At 47.2% G+C, this 18,041-nt stretch overlaps 1 protein-coding gene across 2 annotated transcripts in view; it reads right to left on the minus strand.

The window, feature by feature from the left end:
* SPG11 (SPG11 vesicle trafficking associated, spatacsin) overlaps positions 1–18,041 on the minus strand; it is a 573,976-nt gene that overhangs the window by 435,772 nt on the left and 120,163 nt on the right. For both annotated transcript variants that reach the window (XM_078682963.1, XM_078682964.1), the window contains exons 7-8: positions 17,221–17,633; positions 16,884–17,029 (exon numbers count right to left, since the gene is read on the minus strand). In XM_078682963.1, coding sequence (XP_078539089.1) covers positions 16,884–17,029; positions 17,221–17,633 — 559 coding nt within the window. The remainder of the gene's footprint in view (positions 1–16,883; positions 17,030–17,220; positions 17,634–18,041) is intronic.

The raw sequence follows: 18,041 nt of genomic DNA on the forward strand, positions 1-18,041 counted from the left end.
TCTTGATGGTGTCATCGTCGTTGATGTTGGTCCAGGAGAGCAGGCGGTTGGTGCGGATGGTGGTCGTGGGGGGTGGAGGTCTCAGTGGTTGTCGGGGCGGTCGTGGCGTTGAAGCTGTCGTGGATGTCTGCAATCTTGCGGTGGAAGAAGGTGGCCAGCGAGTCGCAGTAGGGAAAAGATGTACAGGCTGGCATTGAGGAGCAGGGACAGTGGTGATCTGACACACTTTAACACCTTGAACGCTATGGGGATTTTTCCCCTGTGCTGGAAAAGCAGCAGATGCACTTTACATGACGAGCTGGGCTCGTCATGAGCGTAGCAGGAGGCTACTGCATGACGAGCCCAGCTCGTCATGAGCGTCGAAGGGGTTAAGGCAGACATACCAAGAGGCGGGGGAGAGAGGATTCTTTCTGATTTTGTACTCGAGACCATGCGAAAGAAGTTCGAAGTCCAAGGCTCGAGCGTCAGTCAGAGCAATAACACGGTCTGTTAGACAGAGAACGTTGATTGATGGCGACTGATGAAAAGTGGGTCAAAAGAACGCCTAGGCCTCGGCATGAACAGGTAAGTAAAGACTGTTCATACATGCGCAGCCCTGAAAAGTTCAATCAGAAGATACAGTGAAAAGGGAAACGTTTAACCTTCAGCTGCCGATATGGCACAGACACGAAGGCTAACACCTTCAAGGCTCAGGGTATACCCAAAGGGAGATTTGTAACATGGAGGGGGTGCTAGAAAATATGCAAATTAACTTCCACTATCATTGAGCTAAGATCTGAAGCCACCAGTTTTCCCCCACAGTTTAAAGTATTGGGTTTCAGGCATTAAATGCAATTTCCCTCACAATATCTGTTCAATGTCCTTTTCCAAGGGGCCATAATTCATGTTACCGAACTCCAAATCACCTTATGTTTTGAAACATTTGGGCGGCTTTGTGCAGTTAGCACCTGTGTATATTTTGACAGTTAACGTTAAAGTTATATATGTTCCTGTACTTGTGTTTACAGTTATCCTTCATGCTGTACCACAAAGTGTTGAGTAATGGGTTGTTCATCTTGAATGAATGAATGAATGAATGAACGAATGAAGTAGACTGTAAAGCACACAGCTACTCAAATATTGTCCCACGCTGCTACGTGAAGCTAAGAGGTGACATAGAAGGTTACTGACTAAAGAAACAAGCATTGGCATAGCCAATAGGTCTCGCCTTTGGGACCTTATAAGTGTTTTGCCAGAGCTATTGGCTTTGTTAATGTGTTTAAGCTATGTTTTAGAGCACTTGTGACTGCCTGTTTAGTAGGAAAATATTGGAAAAGTTGGTGGTTAGAGCAGCTCCTACATATTTGAACCCCAGTGTCATTACACCAACTGCACCATCTAAATAAAGCCTCTTTCAACTGCAAAGTAACTGCAATTTGACTGCCAGTTTAGTAGTAAAAATAAAGCAATATTAGGTGTTTAGAAGAGTTCTGACAACTTTTTGCACCATTCAAATATATATAAAAATAAGTGTGATTATTACCCTGTTTAACAGTACACAATTTATTAACCTGAGAAAGATGAAATGTGGAGATGGCCCACCAGATTCTGAACTTGCTTTCTGAATGAGGAAGAGGGAGAAAGAGGAAGGGACATGCCATTGAAAGAGAGGGAGAGAAAAACTGGAGTATGCTTCAATAGAGAATTCTAGAGTTTGCAAGAATTAGTAATAATCAGCAGAGGCAAAAGACACAGAAAATAACATTCTGAAGTATGAACTTGAGGGAGAGAAAAACTGGAGTATGCTTCAATAGAGAATTCTAGAGTTTGCAAGAATTAGTAATAATCAGCAGAGGCAAAAGACACAGAAAATAACATTCTGAAGTATGAACTTGATCTGACAATCACTCAACTGTTCATCGATCAGGATCCCTTTCAGGGACTGTGAATACATGATTGCTGAAAACATATTTTAATCAAGGATGCCCCGCATTTCTACACTCATATTGAGAATCGCATTACGCACACAATGATTTAGCAGTCACTGAAGGCGCACCTGAGGAATCGCATACCTGGCGCTGAGTGATTGCAGTCCGCAACATACAGTGCTTTGCAGTCTGCGCATAGCTCGTCTGATTTTCACAGCGCGTGGTCAATTGTAAAAGATTTGTTATTCTTCTGCAAAACGAGAAAGGGCTGATGCGGAGCCGACACAAAGAATGCAGGCAAAGTTGTCCGATGATATTACATTGATGGGTGCAGACAGGACTTTGGACTGCGCTCGCTTGTATTTTATTTTGTCCTTTGTTGTCCAAATGTACTCTTTTGAGCATAATAAAAGTGGCAGCCGAATGATGTGCCACCGCAACAGTGTAAACTACTGCCTTTACAACTCGGCTTTAAAGAAAAGCATCGCCCAGGCCTTGTAAAGGTTTGCACAACACGCAAAGAGAAATAACATACCGCAACGGAGCTCGAAGTGGAGCGACTAAACGAAACAAGAACGGCACGAAAGTGAAAGCGACCGCGAGGCAGGCAAATGTAAACAAGCGCTGCCACGCTAATTAGAAACAGATGGCCCCTGAACGCTGCTTCTCGCTCCTGCAAGGTGAATGCCGTGGGAGTCAACATTTTAAGAACAAGCATTTGCAATGCAATAGGTCTCGCATTAGGAAAAGTTTGAGCTTTTAGTATTGTAAATGGCATTGGCTATTTTTTTTTGCAGTAGTTACGTTTTGTTTTTATAACGCTGGATGTGGTTTCCTGCTGTTAATGTCTATTGTGATAGCAACTGGGTAAAATAATTAGCAATATTTGCCTGCTATTAACAGGGGAGGCATCTTTCTAGAAAACAAAATAGAGATCAGGGATGTCCTAACCACAGTGGCGATGTGGGACTCCACCTGTGGGCTGCTACAGTGCGATCTTCAGAGTTGCTGCGGGTCCGCCGTTTTACTGGAAACTGCACCTGAGTGTGAGCATCACTCGCGTTACTATAACCCCAGCTACCCAGCGCACTTTTAAAACAGGTACACAGCGTGCACTATAAAGATTTCCAAAACACATTTGAGGAGAATGTATACACATTAGTGACTCCAAGCAAAAAGAAAGGTGAGGAAATAGTTAAAATTTCAACTAAAGGGGAGAATGTGTAATGAATGTAGAAAGTGAAGAAGGCCTGCTCATGTCAATGCAAGCATAAGCAGAAAGACGTGTACAGATGTACGCGTTAAAGGAAAAATACAGACTAAGCTGTCTTCAATAGCCGAATAAACAAGTTTGAGCTATTAACATTGCAAATGACAATGCCTTTTATTTTTGTTTTCATTTTTAAAACATAAATAAAAGGCATTGTCATTTACAATGCCACTAGCTTACACACGCGTAAATGCGAGACCTATTGCATTGCAAATGCTTGTTTTCTTTGAATTCTGGGGGTTGTAGTCCTATTGTGCCCCTTACAGAATCCGGACCAAAAGTCCCAGAGTGCACAGCAGACCTTGGAGCGGATGAGCTGCTAACACATGGTCCAAGCAGATCTGAGAGCTGTGGATTGTGGGTGCACTCCCCGGCTCCTTCCACAAGCAGTGTGGGGTCTCCGAGCTCAAGTGACTGCGCGGACTGTGTATTCCCGTAAGACTTTACATACAAGTTCCCCTCTGTTAGTAGAGTCCAGCACACCGAGGGCTCCTACTTTTAACCACAACGGGTGGATAAAAGCCCTCCAAGCCTCACCCAAGACACCGAACACCTTTGTCCACAGTCCCAAAGCAGGAGCCGGGAGCTGAGGTTACTCGTTAAGTAACACAGCTTGTAACTCGTTACATAATGTAACTGTAAACGGGGTATTTGTAAACACTATGGGTGCTTCGGTTTTAAATTCTCTTCACATGAAATTGCTTCGTTCTTATGCTAATGGGGTCTTAATAGGGTGAACCCAATATCTCTTTGAAGTCAGGCCCCTCCTGTTCGTAATGTGAGCAATTGGAATCCGCGGGGCTGATTCCGTCCAAGAGCACACATGTAGAGCTACCCAGATTAATTGTTGATGCCCTCAGCCTGCAAGTGTCTAATCTCTGCCACGTTATTGCCTATTGATTTATCTGTCGAATACCAAACAGACCCAAATTACAACCTGGTTATTGTACAGCATTCCTTGTTCTGAAGGGCAGGGCGTGATCAAGCTTCGCGTGATGTGCCCGGCTCTAGCCACGCCTGTGCCCCTCACGTAGAAGAAAACAGCAAATTAAATAAATAACCAAGCGCGGCCTCTAAAGTGAGCGTTCCATGCTGCAAATAAATTAAATAAATAAAAAAACGCGGCCGCTAAAGTGAAAGCGGACCACGCTACAAATAAAAAAATAACTAAATTAATTAGTACCGCAAATCACCGCCGTCACTGTGCCGGCCTGCGACCAGGAAGTCAGGCAGGCCGGCGCGACAACAGGAAACAGGAAGTAGGAGGGCGGGAGCCTACCCCGCCTCCAACGGAAGAGCCGCGATGGGAGCCGCGTTTCAAGCACCGGAGCTGGCAGGAGCCGGAGCCGCGTTTCAAGCACCGGAGCTGGCAGGAGCCTACCCTGCGGGTGCCGAAGGAGGGAAGAAGAGTCCTGCTGCCCTGCAGCTGAGGAGAGCCGCCGCAGGAATGAAGCCGGTGAGTGGGTTGCTGAGCGGGGGGTGGGGGGGGGAGAGCATGTGTGCGCGCGCGCGAGTGGGGGGGGGGCGGGCTGTGTATGTGTGTGTGCGTGCGTATATGTGTGTGCGTGCGTGTGTGTATGTGTCTGGAGTGCGTGTGTGTGACTGTGGGGGAGGGGGGTGTGTGTGAGCGAGTGTCTGCCGTGTGCCTGCGTGTGCATGCGCTCGCCTGTGTGTGCGCATGCAGAGGGGTGGGGGGTGGGGGCTGCCTATATGTGAAGCGCTCTGATACCTGATTCGGTTCGGGGCTGGGAAATAAAAAAAATAAATAAAAAAATAATAAAAAAATTGCTGAGTTAATCTGCGCATGCGCGGGTGAGACGCGCGCTCCCGCGGTGAAAACCGCGAAGGAAACGCTCGTCCACATCGGTGTCCACATTCCCATTAATGGGCAACAATAGTAGTCGAGCCGACACTCCGTCTGCTCGACCTAAAAAGGTGGCACATGTACCAGCTCTTGGCCAATTGCCTGCGTTCTTTTCTGAAAGACAAATGCAAAGGCCAATACAATTACTTAAAAAAAAAAGCCACACGCACGCGTTTCAGAAAAGTGCAGACCGATTCCAAGAGATCATCTCCTAGTGCAGCGAATGCGCGCTGCACTAGGCTCGACCTAAAAACGTCTTCAAAGATTTACGAAAGGCCAATTCGCTGTCTAAACTCCTAAGCTGCACAGGGAGAAGATTCCATATTTTGGCCGCACAGGCCAGCAAAGAAGCACCAGCTTGTTTCGTTTTTTTAAAGCAAGGGGCCAATATCAATTGTGCTTTACTCGACTGTAGATTCCTATTTGGCTGGTACTCCTGAATTATTTGTTCAAATAATGAGGGCAGGTATTTTGAAAGGGCAAATGGGCGACCATGAGTGCTTTGAATGGAATCCTTTTTCTGACAGGCAGCCAATGCATTTGGTTGAGATACGGAGCTGTAGGAGTACTCTTGTGAAGGTTAAAGAGCAGACGAAATGATGTGCTGTGCTCTAGTCAGTGAGTCAGGGAAGCAGGTAAACCCCGGTACAAGGAATCTGTATTATCTAATCTAGAAAGAATCGTGGCTCGGACAACTGTTTTACGAGCCTTCCATGGAAGAAGAGGTAGGAATTTTCTAAGGGCCCTTAGAATCCATATGAAGGAGAGGAGGAGGAGGAGTTCGGCTCTCGGTAGGCCACGATTTGGACCAGGATTGTCCAGGTTGCACTGGCCTAAGCCAGCCTCACTGCACTCATTCAGCCTGAGAACACCTTCTTGATAATGTCTGTGCCACCCTCCTAGGGGAACAATGAATGCCAAATGATTCCACCAGGGCCATCAGAGGGGACATATAAATATTAAATAGAGTAGGACTCAATGCGGAGCCTAGGGGTACACCGCATTTGAGGGGTTTAGCCTCAACCTTACATATGCTGCAACTCCTTCGCTGTTTCCCCTAACTCTAAGGTCAAGAGATATTGTTAAGCTGACAGGTTTGAAATGCCAGATGCGTTTTACGGCAAACTGAGCTTCTAGAACACACGATTCAGTGTATGGCTATGTGAAGCAGCCCCAAAAGGAGCAGAGGCTTCATACATTTGTGACCATTGCCCTGTTAACGGGAAACACGAAGCCTAGCATTAAAACCTACTTTCAAGCATCCCGAGCAACAGGAGGCCAAAACACAGCTACACATTCCAGCAACTATACATGTTCAGATTGTAGTGTTCAATGCCTAGGATAAGCCAATCATAATTAAATGACCTGAAGTCCCGAAGAAATGTGTTTCCTCTAAAAAGAACTGCTCTAAATAATACACCGTTTGCTCAAAGGAAGCACATGGTCTAGGTTAGAAAAAAACAAAATAATCAATTAATCCCAATAACATTATTAAAATTAAAGAATGAACCATCAAAAGATAGTATTATGTTTACAGAAGACGAGCTAGGAGGTCTTTAGTTCAGATAGCCTTAGGCTCCCCAATCAATCTGACAAAACGATGGCTACAATAAAAGGTTATTTTATAAGTCAGCAGATCAATGCCTCCAGGAAGTATATTACCTTAAAAAAATGAGTACATAAGATAGAGTAGAATAATATTAGAATCCCATTACAGAGCTGGGTCTTTCAATGGAGGATGTAAATTAAGTAATTGAACTCCCTCTTTACTACTTTCTTTTTGATACAGTGTTTAAGAACAATCGAATGAGATTCACGTAAGCCAGACAAGGCATGCCATGCTTGCTGTGGAGCTATGGAACCACAGGCTCCATAATCCTGTGCAGTATCATGGTCATGGAGGAGGCGGTGGAAGAATTACCTTAAAATGCTCTTCCACACAAAGCTTTTTAACAGTTGGTGGACCAAACTACCCCATTTTTTGTGTACTCAATATGTCATTGTTTTGGAAAACATACTAGTTTTGATGAAAGGTCAAAAAAGAGGAATGGTTGAGTTAAGGAACACAGTAGCGCACTGGCTTAAGAAGCATTCTAGTTCGCCCAGTGACGTGCACAAAGAGATAATTATGGTATGAAGGACATCATGGCTTTGGGGTTAAGACCAGTCAGAGGGGATTGTCTGATTGTGAATTTTAAAAATGCTATATTAACCTAGAAATTACTGTATAAATTTCAAAGAGATCACACAGGTAGGAGAATTAAGGTTATTCAGTTAGGCTATTTATATAGACCGTCTCCTTGATGCATGAATAATATTCAATCTATAAGAGTGAGTCCCCCTAATAAGGGATATATTAACGGCTGTTATAATGTCATGATCAGGAATGCTTTTGAACTGTTGTAAGATTTCAATTAACTTCATTGGTTTACATTATCTGTAATCAGAGAAGCCTGAAGTTTAGATAGGGGTGGGGACAAAGTGGAGTCAATGGAAAGATCTAATTGCAACCCCTCTGGAGATGGTAACTCAACCCTGAAAAAGTCTGGTAATAGGCAGAATATTACGTTGTTGTCTTGGAATATGGCATTTGTACTAGAAGGAAAATCAAGACTAGCTATTTTTTATCAGTAAATTTGAAATGATTTGTTGCATAGAAACATGGGCCATAGATGAGTTCCATATTAATAGTTTTTACACCATATGTAATCCCGCCTTACAATCCAACACCGGCAAAGACAAGCGTTTGGGAAAAGGGAGTGGGCGAGGGCAGTTGGGATGAGGGTGCGGAGGGGGGTTGTTGGGGTATTGGCTGTTTTAGTCAATTTTCCTGACTTTATTGTAACTCTCCTTTGATACAAATTTAGTCAGTAATAACAGGGAGGCAAAGAAATATTATTAATTCATTTTTATCACAAACCGTTTAATCAATTCACTACGCATGTGGTTGGGGATTTAGAATGTGACCTAGACAAACAGATGAGAACATTTCAAATTCCTCCAGCGATCCTTTGGGCTATATTACATTATGTAAGATTTCTAACAAGAAGATCTGTGGTTTTACTGATATGGTAGGGAAGGGTTTAACACATTTTAGATAGGATTTGTATATTGATTTTTTAAACAATATAGTTATGAAATATAATTTCGTTTTTGCCTCACCAGAGGACCCTTCACCATTTGATTCCACCGTTCCGACATTCACAGGAAAAGTTCTAGGGAGTTCTACTGATTTGATCTTATTATCTTTGAATATTTTTTGTTTAGTATCTAATTTTAACACAGTACCTATATGTTTCAGTCGTCATAAACCAGTTTTGATATATTTAAACACATGGTCAAGTAGAGAGTATAAATAAGGGCCAGCTGTTAATTATTCTAAAAATCAGGGCCTTAAGTTGAAATGGAACAAGAGTAATCCAATTAGATTCTTAATCAGGGCAAAAAGGGAAGCTTGTGGAACATGTTTGGAATGTGATGCAGACCCACAAGGTATTGTATCTGCCTTTCGTTCTTTCTGTGACACCATTAGTTCCATGTCGACCGTTCAATCAATCAATCAATCATTCCATTTGTATAGCGCACTACTCACCCGGGAGGGTCTCAAGGCGCTTGGGGGAAGGGGTATGCTACTGCTCGAACAGCCAGGTCTTGAGTTGTTTCCTGAAGGCGAGATGGTCCTGGGTCAGCCGAAGGTTGATGGGGAGGGAGTTCCATGTCTTGGCAGCCAGGTAAGAGTAGGATCTTCCTCCAGCGGTGGCTCTTCGGATGCGTGGTACGGCTGCGAGGGCGAGGCTGGTGGACCGTAGCTGGCGGGAGGGCGTGTAGAAGGTCAGGCGGTCGTTGAGGTACTTGGGGCCCAGGTCGTGGAAAGACTTGTGTGCGTGGGTGAGGAGCCGGAACGTGATCCTCTTGTCGACGGGGAGCCAGTGCAGGTTCCTCAGGTGGCTGGAGATGTGGCTGCGTCGGGGGACATCCAGGATGAGTCGGGCGGAGGCGTTCTGGATGCGCTGGAGTCTTTTCTGTAGCTTGGCTGTGGTTCCGGCGTAGAGGGCGTTTCCGTAGTCCAGTCGGCTGGTGACGAGTGCCTGGGTGACAGTCTTCCTGGTCTCGGTCAGGATCCAGCGGAAGATCTTGCGAAGCATACGCAGGGTGTTGAAGCATGATGAGGAGACGGCGTTGACTTGTCTGGTCATTGAGAGGGAGGAGTCCAGGATGAAGCCCAGGTTGCGTGCGTGGTCGGTTGGCTTGGGTGCGGTGCCCAGGGCTGGGGGCCACCAAGAGTCGTCCCAGGCGGAGGGCAAAGATCCCAGGATGAGGACTTCCGTCTTGTCCGAGTTCAGTTTCAGGCCGCTGTCCTTCATCCACTCGGCGACGTCTTTCATCCCTTCGTGTAGGCAGGTTCTGGCGGTGTCGGGGTCTCTGGTGAGGGAGAGGATCAGCTGGGTGTCGTCGGCGTAAGAGATGATGTTGAGGTTGTGCTGGCGTGCGATGGCTGCAAGAGGTCTCATGTAGACGTTGAAGAGGGTGGGGCTGAGTGAAGATCCTTGCGGGACGCCGCAGATGACTTCGGTGGCCTCGGAGCGAAACGGGGGGAGGCGGACTCTTTGTGTTCTTCCAGCGAGGAACGAGATGATCCACTCCAGTGCCTTCTCTTGGATACCGATGTTGCTGAGACGCTGGACTAGGGTGCGGTGGCAGACAGTGTCGAACGCAGCGGAGAGGTCCAGGAGGATGAGGGCCACCGTTTCCCCCTTGTCGAGCAGGGTCCGGATGTCGTCGGTGGCTGCGATGAGAATATACAGCTGCGAGAACAGCAGAGCAGCCGATTTAATCATGTTTGCTCTAAGCTTAAATACAGCTCTTAAACACGTTCCTCAACTTAGGGAAGACATTTGGGCTTGCAGAAATATGTACTACAATGATATTAGAAAGAGAAAAAAGGAAATCAATGGAAAAGCATGGGGAAACCTGGAATTAGCCAGTAATGCTAAAGATCATGGGGCATTCTGAAGTGTGTTGAACGCTCCCTTTTTTAAGTAAAATCAACTCCTCGAACTTGGAAAATGTAAACCCTCCTGAAAAGTGGGTCAAACACTTCTTAAAATGTTTTTAACTCTAGTTATACCAATGGTGAATTACTGCAGCAAGAGGTTATAATTGATTTTGAGGGCACCCTACAGTTCACCCACTCAAATAAGGAACAAGAAGTAAGCAATGTATATTTTAATAGGAAATGCCCCTGGTCCAAATGGTGTTTCGTTTGATGGCTTTAAGAATCATATAGTTTGAAGGACCCTCCATTAAAAATCGTGATTCACACAGCCATTATTGGTCTCAATCCTCATGCATGGACTGAGGCAACCATAGTTCCCATTTTTAAAACGGGAGACAAGAACCAACCCAGTTCTTATTGCCTTATATCTCTACTTGACTCAACAGTAAACATATTGGGCAGAGTTTTACTATAGAAGCCAGAGACCTGGGCAGAGGAATATGATATGTTCTCATAAATTCAGTATAGCTTCTGTCTGCGTTTGGGAATTGTGGAACAATGCCTCACCTTTCATTTGATAACTGGGAATTAAATCAAAGCAAAGAGAGGGTTGAACCATTTGGATTTAACCAGGGCTTTTGACACAGTGAATCAATCTAAATGATGGTGGTTGATGGAATCAATGTAGGTATAAAAGCCATTAGTCACTTTGTTGCAGAAATTATACCAGGAAATGTCTGCTAATGTGCGAATTGGATAGAACGGGGAATGCACAGATAAAATGAGTCTATCAAGAGGTTTGAGACAGTGGTGTGTTTTGGTGCAATTTGTATTTACTGTTTATATTAAAGCTTTGGAGAAACATTTAATTAGTAAAGGAAAGGACTTGCCACAACTAGGGAAATGTCCAATCAATCAATTAATCAATCAGGGGTTTGTATGCGCGCTACTCACTCGTGAGGGTCTCAAGGCGCTGGGGAGGGGGGGCAGCTCCGATTCAGTCAAAGAGCCAGGTCTTTAGGCTCCTCCTGAAAGTGTGCAGGGTCGGGAGTTCCCGAGGTTGACTGGGAGCTCATTCCACGTCTTGGCTCCAATGTAGGAGAAGGATCTCCCGCCTGCTCTGGTTCTGTGGACGCATGGGGTCTCTGCCAGGGCAAGATCCACAGAGCAGAGGTTTCTTTTGGGTATGTGGAAGGAGAATCTATCTTTGAGGTACTTGGGGCCGATTTTGTGGAGGAATCTACGTGTCTGCCATCATGACACAACCCATGTCCCTAGAAGACATGCTCACTCAATTGGCCGTGGAACAGCGGCCCCCATAATTGGTCGGGGAGCAGCAGGCACAAGCTGCCAGCAGGACCTGGAGACCCTCCAAACCATTTTAAAGGGCCAGACTACGTTTTTAACCTCAAACCTACAGGTGCAGGATAGTGACATAATGAGGTTGACTGATGCTATTACTAGGGCACGTGTTTTCAAATACAGTAAAACTTAAGATAGAGATCGAAACAACATGGCATGGAAGCACAATACACCCTGAATCCAATACATGACATTTCTATCTGCCTCTAGCCTCCAGTGCTTTTGCCACAAATTCCACACTTTCATCGCATACCTGTGCATTGCCTCTCACACTCATACTTCAAGCACCTGTGGTTAACTTGCAGTGCCTCTACATCCCCTGGACTTCTGAATACCTATGCCTACCAGTTCCATGTTGATCCACCTCAAACCTAGACCCTGTATTTCAATTGAGGTACCTTAAGCACCTCAATGCTTCATTTTTAGGTTTCGGCTGGAGGGCGGAGCTCTTAGCTCCGCCCTCCAGAGAAATCTCTTGATTTCAGTAAGGACTCTGGAATACGCCCCCCTGTCCCATTGGCTAGCTCCATAAATGGAGGCTAGCCATTGGAACAGAGATCTGTCCGTCATTCACGGACCAGATTCGGGGGCGTTCCCGAGATTTTTTCCCTGGGCGTGCCCTCTCTGTAGTCATGCGGCCGTGGGCGGGGTTTATCTGTGAGCCAGCGTGTGCCTAAAGACAAAGGTGGTTTCAACTGCGTGGTGTGGGGCGCGCCGGCTGCTCTCTCATCTGACCGAGAGCGCCGCACTCATCTTTGCCGCCAGCCAGGGGAGTTGCCGAGGGCCGAGATCGGACTCTCCAGCCCTCGCTTCCTGTGACCGAAGAACTCCCTGCCTGGGAGCGCCCCTAAATCAAAGATCGTCTACTGTGTCTACTGTGTTCACCGCCGCGACCCGGGGCTTGCATTTGCCTGGGAAATCACCGCCGCCGCAGCTCCAAAGCCACGAAGACTGCACCGAAGGGTCCGCCTGCTGATTGGCGGCTGACCCGGGAAAGCCGCGCACTGATTGGGCCTTGGCGGAGGGCTCGACGAGGAAGTCGCGTCCTGATTGGCCCAGGAAGCGCTGACGTCAGCGGAGGCTCGCCGCAGGGCCGCGCTGGGATTGGCCCAGCCCCCGAAGCAAGACTCCGCTCCTAGGAAGCCGTCGCCGGAGCTCCGAGGCATCTGCTCCTGCCCCCGGTGAGTGTAGGAGCCGACTGGAAGATCGGCCTGCTCCTGGATGAGTGAGGGAGCCTGAAGGAAGCCCCGCAAAGCCAGGACGAGAACGGGGCGACCGGAGCCTGCACCGAGCGTGGCAGTTGCCACGCTGAAGTCTACATACACTTTTCCAAAGGCGAAACCATTGCATTGTAAATGCTTGGTTTTCCTTATTGTCATCGGGAGATTTCTTAAACAGGAAAAAGTGTAACCCGACCAAATTTTTTTTAAAAAAAATACAGCAATACCCATACTGTGTTATTAACAAAAAGCTGTACATTTAATAGCAATTTACGGTGGTGTTAATTATAATAACAATGCATGCGATACTAACAGTACCCTTAAGAAAAGAGGCGTGTAGAAATAAGTATAGCTCGGAAATAGGTGCGTCAATTTAAAGAGTTTTAAATTGTCGATTTCTAAATGTGTGTGGGGGGCCTTCTTTGGACCCGAGCAGAGTAAATGACGTCGGGTGTGATGCGGGTTGAGCTCCCCCCTGGATGGGGTCGGGGTGCACTGCTTGGCAGACTTGATACATGCTGTTGAAAAGAATGCCATGGGGTGTCACTCCTTCCCCCCTGGGCCGGTCGGCGCGCGCGCAGAGATGCGACCTAGATAGGTATTTGAGGAGGTGCGCGGCTCCCAAAATATGGGTGCACCGGGTCCACTCACACCGCCCCACCCCTTGCTCTTTCACACCGCCCCACCCCTTGCTCTTTTTAACGCCCGAATGAGGATCGGCAAAAGTAGTTTACGAGGGAGATAGTCGGCCTCTCCTGTTAAGTCTCCGTGAACATATATGAGGGTCACAGAAGGTATCGCCCATGGGTCAAGACACAAACACCTATCTCTTCCCGTCTGAAGCCCTCAAGGTTACCGAGCTAACACTTCACTTTATTTATTGGGGGAGGGGGGTTGTTAAAGGTAGAATACATTGCTACAAGGGACATCCAGGTATTGTCCATCTCACTCCTCATGGACACAGTTTTTCTCCTACACCTTGCAGGAGACAATGTAATGCATTCTGGGTGTTGTAGTCCCATTGTTCCTCCATTCATCAAATCTAATTAAACTACTGATAGCCGATATTCGTGCGCTAAGAGCCAGTGGCATATAAAGGGGGGGCCAAGAGCCCTGGTGCAAACAAGCAAAAGACACCCTGTGGCTTCGTTTGGGTAGTACAGAATGAGCACAGCTCAGTGGGCCCCGGTGTCACTGCTCACGCTGCACCATTGGTAGCTGCGAGTCTATGGCCGAGATAAGTGTCCGATAAGTCACAGACTGAGGTAGGTGGCCACGGTTTGCGTGGCACCCTCCTTGGTTCTGGGATTTGTTAATAAACCATTCTCGTCTTAGTATCCGTATAACTCCTTGAACTGGAGCCTGTTGGAATGTATCTATAGGCCGGACCGCCGAGGGACACTGCCTCACTGCTGCCAGTACATCCCTCCCTCTGCTCAAAACATACCTTGGGAAAAAACTACACCCCTGTGCAAACTGCTGTTAATAACCACTGGTTTATTTTGAAATACATGATGTCACACCAGACAAAGGCCGCATGGCGGGTGTGGTGTTGTAGAAGGCCAAGGTGAAGTGACCTTTATGTCAGAGTGGTGCTTTAAATGGGCAGGTGCTGTCCGGTACTTCCTCCACTTCTTTAATTTGAAATGGAGAGTACCTGCACTTCTCACCACTGCTGCAAAACATTTAATGGTTGAGTTCCGGCACTTCTCGGGACCAAGCAGGTGCTCTAAATAATTTACATTTAAAGTACTGTCCGAGGGGGCGAAGGGTCGAAGAGAGGTCCGTGTAGATTTCTTGCGAGAGGGGGTGAGAAACGTCCCCAGCCGCCACTTTCGGTAGAAATAGAGAAAATAAATGTTTACCCACTTTGTGTACTGCTACGATTCTTAACCCATCTACCCCCAAAAAACACAACAACCCACACTCCCTGCTCGCAATCCAAAACTGACAACAAACGGACATTATTTACCCAAAGTTTTCTCCAACGTCGCTTTTGAGTCACCTCAGCTCTCGCTTCTCCATCAGGGCACGGACGTCTGCAGTGTGCGCACCTGCACACAGTTTGGCTGATTGCAACACCCGCCAAACTCTCACCCAATCAGAACTCGCAATTAGCCGATGGTCCGCGCTGGCTCAACCAACAGCCATTTGGAGGCCTTCGTCAGCCCCTGCTACTCCCTTCCCCAGCACAGCAGGTGCGATTAGTAGCTCCAGGTGCAAGGTGTTCATTTGGTTTTCCGCAAGCGAGACAGTTAGAAAGCAGAGCGGAACTACCTACAATGCACCCCAACCTCCCCTATAACGCTCCTTGTCCGAGGACAGCTACCTGAGCACAAATCTCCCTGTGTGCGTCTGTCCACAAGCCGCCGGCTCTGCCGATGCACTTCATCAGTCAAACGTGTAGCACGGAGTCTGAGCTCAGGGCTCTGCTGAGGTCCCTCAAGCTTCACCGGAAGTAACTTCCACTGACTGGGGGTTGGGAGTTACCCACGCGTCTGCTGACACCGGCAGTCAGCACCTTTGGCTTTCAGAGCGTGTCGACGCATCTCCCCGACGATAAACCATCATCCGTTCAAACGAGCACTTTACGTTGTAAGGGGTGCCTAATTTGTAAAAAATAAATAAGCGAATTAAACAAAAAAACGTGATAAACTCCAGGAGGCCACTTTCTCCAAGTGCCCGGGCTCCAGCACGTACCGATGTCAGAGGGGGTCCGAAGGGTGGCTGCTTTTGATTCCACCTCAGGCCTCCCTTTCCCTCCACCCTTCGCTCCCCCTTTACTCTCGCACGTTCCTTTTCGCCCCTCTGGTCGCTGTTTCCTTCTCTTTCTCTACCCCAATTTACCTGCTTTTCTCTCTTGCTCTGGGGGTGAAGGCCGATGATGAGAAATCCGCCCAGAGCCATAGAAGAGTGGTAGGGCTAAGCGCCCACCACCTGCAATCACCGGTACATATTAGGCGCTACAGATAAATAATTCATCCGATTCTAGTTTGAGGTGTGTTTTCTCGTAACTACTTTTCATGGGGTAGGCTCAGGACCTGTGAGCTGCTAAATGACGACGTCACATGAGGCGCCTTCATATTTTGTAAACCTTCCCAGAGCCTCCAGTACTTGTACAGACGCTACCATCAGTGCACCTCCGTCCTGTCCCGCAGAGCCCCTTCCATTGCAGCCCCGGGGCCCATGAAGAGCCGGGCAATCCTTTCTCATTTGCTTCCGGCGCTTGAAGCCGCACTGTGGTCTACAAGTGTCTCAGCGCCTTCAGGCAGCACTGGCGGATATTCCTGTCCCGGTACTACAGTCATGTGACCCGCACCCCCGTGACCCGCAGGTTATCTGCACCCAGTGGAGAAGTGTGGCTCACCGGTTAGAGGAGGCAGTCCCTGATGCAGAGGTTCAATCCCCGACGCGGCAGGGTCTTGAGCTCAAAATGTCCACGGACTCGATAATTCTCGCCTAGGTGCCTACTCAAATCGTGGGTTCACACTCTGCAACTCTGGGCAACAGCTTGCTTAATCTCCACTACGGCCCCACCGCGATGGGATGCCTGGTCTTCACCTTGGGGATGCCCAGTAGGGGTAATCTCGCAGGGAAAGGCCAGGACGGGTCACTCACATGCACACATTCATACACACTCGTGAACGTTCATTCACACAATGATCATGCACACACCCGTGCACATGTGCATACTCACGTTCACACACACCTACAAACACACACACCATAACTCAGGGAGCTCCTAATTGAATGTGAGCATTGCATGTCAGCAATACACACGTGCACGCACACACACACACCTGCAAAACACACACCATCACTCAGGGAGCTCCTAATTGTCAGCAAGCTCTTTAATGACTGCAACTTAAGGCAGGGTTTTTGGTCCTTTGTTAAGAAGGTTAGTTATTATTAATCATTTTTACTGTTTGCGAGAGATTAAGCTATTGGCATTGTAAATGGCAATGCCATTTATTTATCTGTTTTCAAAACCAACACATAAATAAAAAAATTGTAATTTACAATGCCAATAGCTCTAACTTTTACAAAGGCGAAACCGTTGCATTATAAATGCTTGTTCAAACTTGCATCTTACTGCCCTCAACAACACCCCTCCTCCAACATCAATTACTGTCATTGTGCATCACCTGTTATTCCTGCATCTCACTCCAAGCATGCATGCCTCAGCCACAGTGCCACTGCATCGACTCCAATATTCAAATCTTATTTCCAGCACAAGCCCCCACCTCCAAAGAACACACCTTACCTCGAGAGCATGCAATGGGATGGAGCAACGGTCCCACTGGTTAAGATGGCACAGGGAATCCACAGTGCTGGCACTTCCGTGGATCATGAGTCGATTAAGAAACTCTTCCTGATGGAGGCCGAACAGGAGGAGAGAGATGCCTACATCTGAAGCAGAGAACCAAGAAAGGTGTGAGGTGTATAAAAAGCATTTCTCTATCACACACACAACATCTCTCTCTTTTCACACACACATACAGGCACATATGCTATGTCTGCTTACTGGAGAACCATCTTGAAACTGTTTTATTTAACTAGCGCATAATGGAAAACATCTCCTGTATAAGTTAACAGCTTACCTGTCAACACCAGACACTGCTCCTCTGTGTCCCAGTGCACTGGAATGCCTCGCCTTGCAACACAATGTCGAGATATGTCCTGGGACTGTAGGTCCCACACAGCCACACACATGGCACTACTCTCTTCCCATGTCAGCACAACTGTAAAAGGGCTCACAGATAAACACTGAAGACTGTGGTGAGTGCCTTCTTTATGGATTTGTCTCCACGGGCTAACTGCTTCAACCACCTTCCCCGCAGGGCTGTACAAATGTCTCCAGAGGCTACCCGTCTGCGCCACTTGCTCTTCAGTCCAACAGCGCTCCTGGTTTGGAAAAGACTGGTACCACTGTCCACTCAGTTTCAATACAGAATCTTGGGGATCCAGCCACTTAATAGTGGTGGACAGAGAAGATAAATGTGCCTCCCAGGACCTGCAAAAAAGAAAGAAGACACGTCAACCTAAATTTTAAATAAAACAGGTCATGGTTTCATGCACAACATTTTCTTCTTACGGTTTGACAAACGGGCTGCAGAGAAGCATTGGAGCATTTGCTTGCAAACCAATTCCTCAGAAAGAAGGGCAGGATCCAGGGCACAGTTAGCCAACAAACTCACATTTTAAAAAGCCTTGGCAAAGCCATTTATTGTACTGACATGATTTTCTCAAACGTTGGAAAATGATACAGGACATACCGTATCAGCAGCAGCGTTCCTAAGACAAAGAGGTGCAGTCTGAGCAACTCTGCAAGCTTTGCTGGTGCACACAACCGGCACATCGAAGGGAGCAGAAGAATATGCTTCCCTCACACATACACAGGTGCATTATGGGGTAGCAGATA

This window comes from Lissotriton helveticus, chromosome 3_1 (genome assembly GCF_964261635.1).
Source record: "Lissotriton helveticus chromosome 3_1, aLisHel1.1, whole genome shotgun sequence".
In the NCBI taxonomy this organism is placed as follows: Eukaryota; Metazoa; Chordata; class Amphibia; order Caudata; family Salamandridae; genus Lissotriton; species Lissotriton helveticus.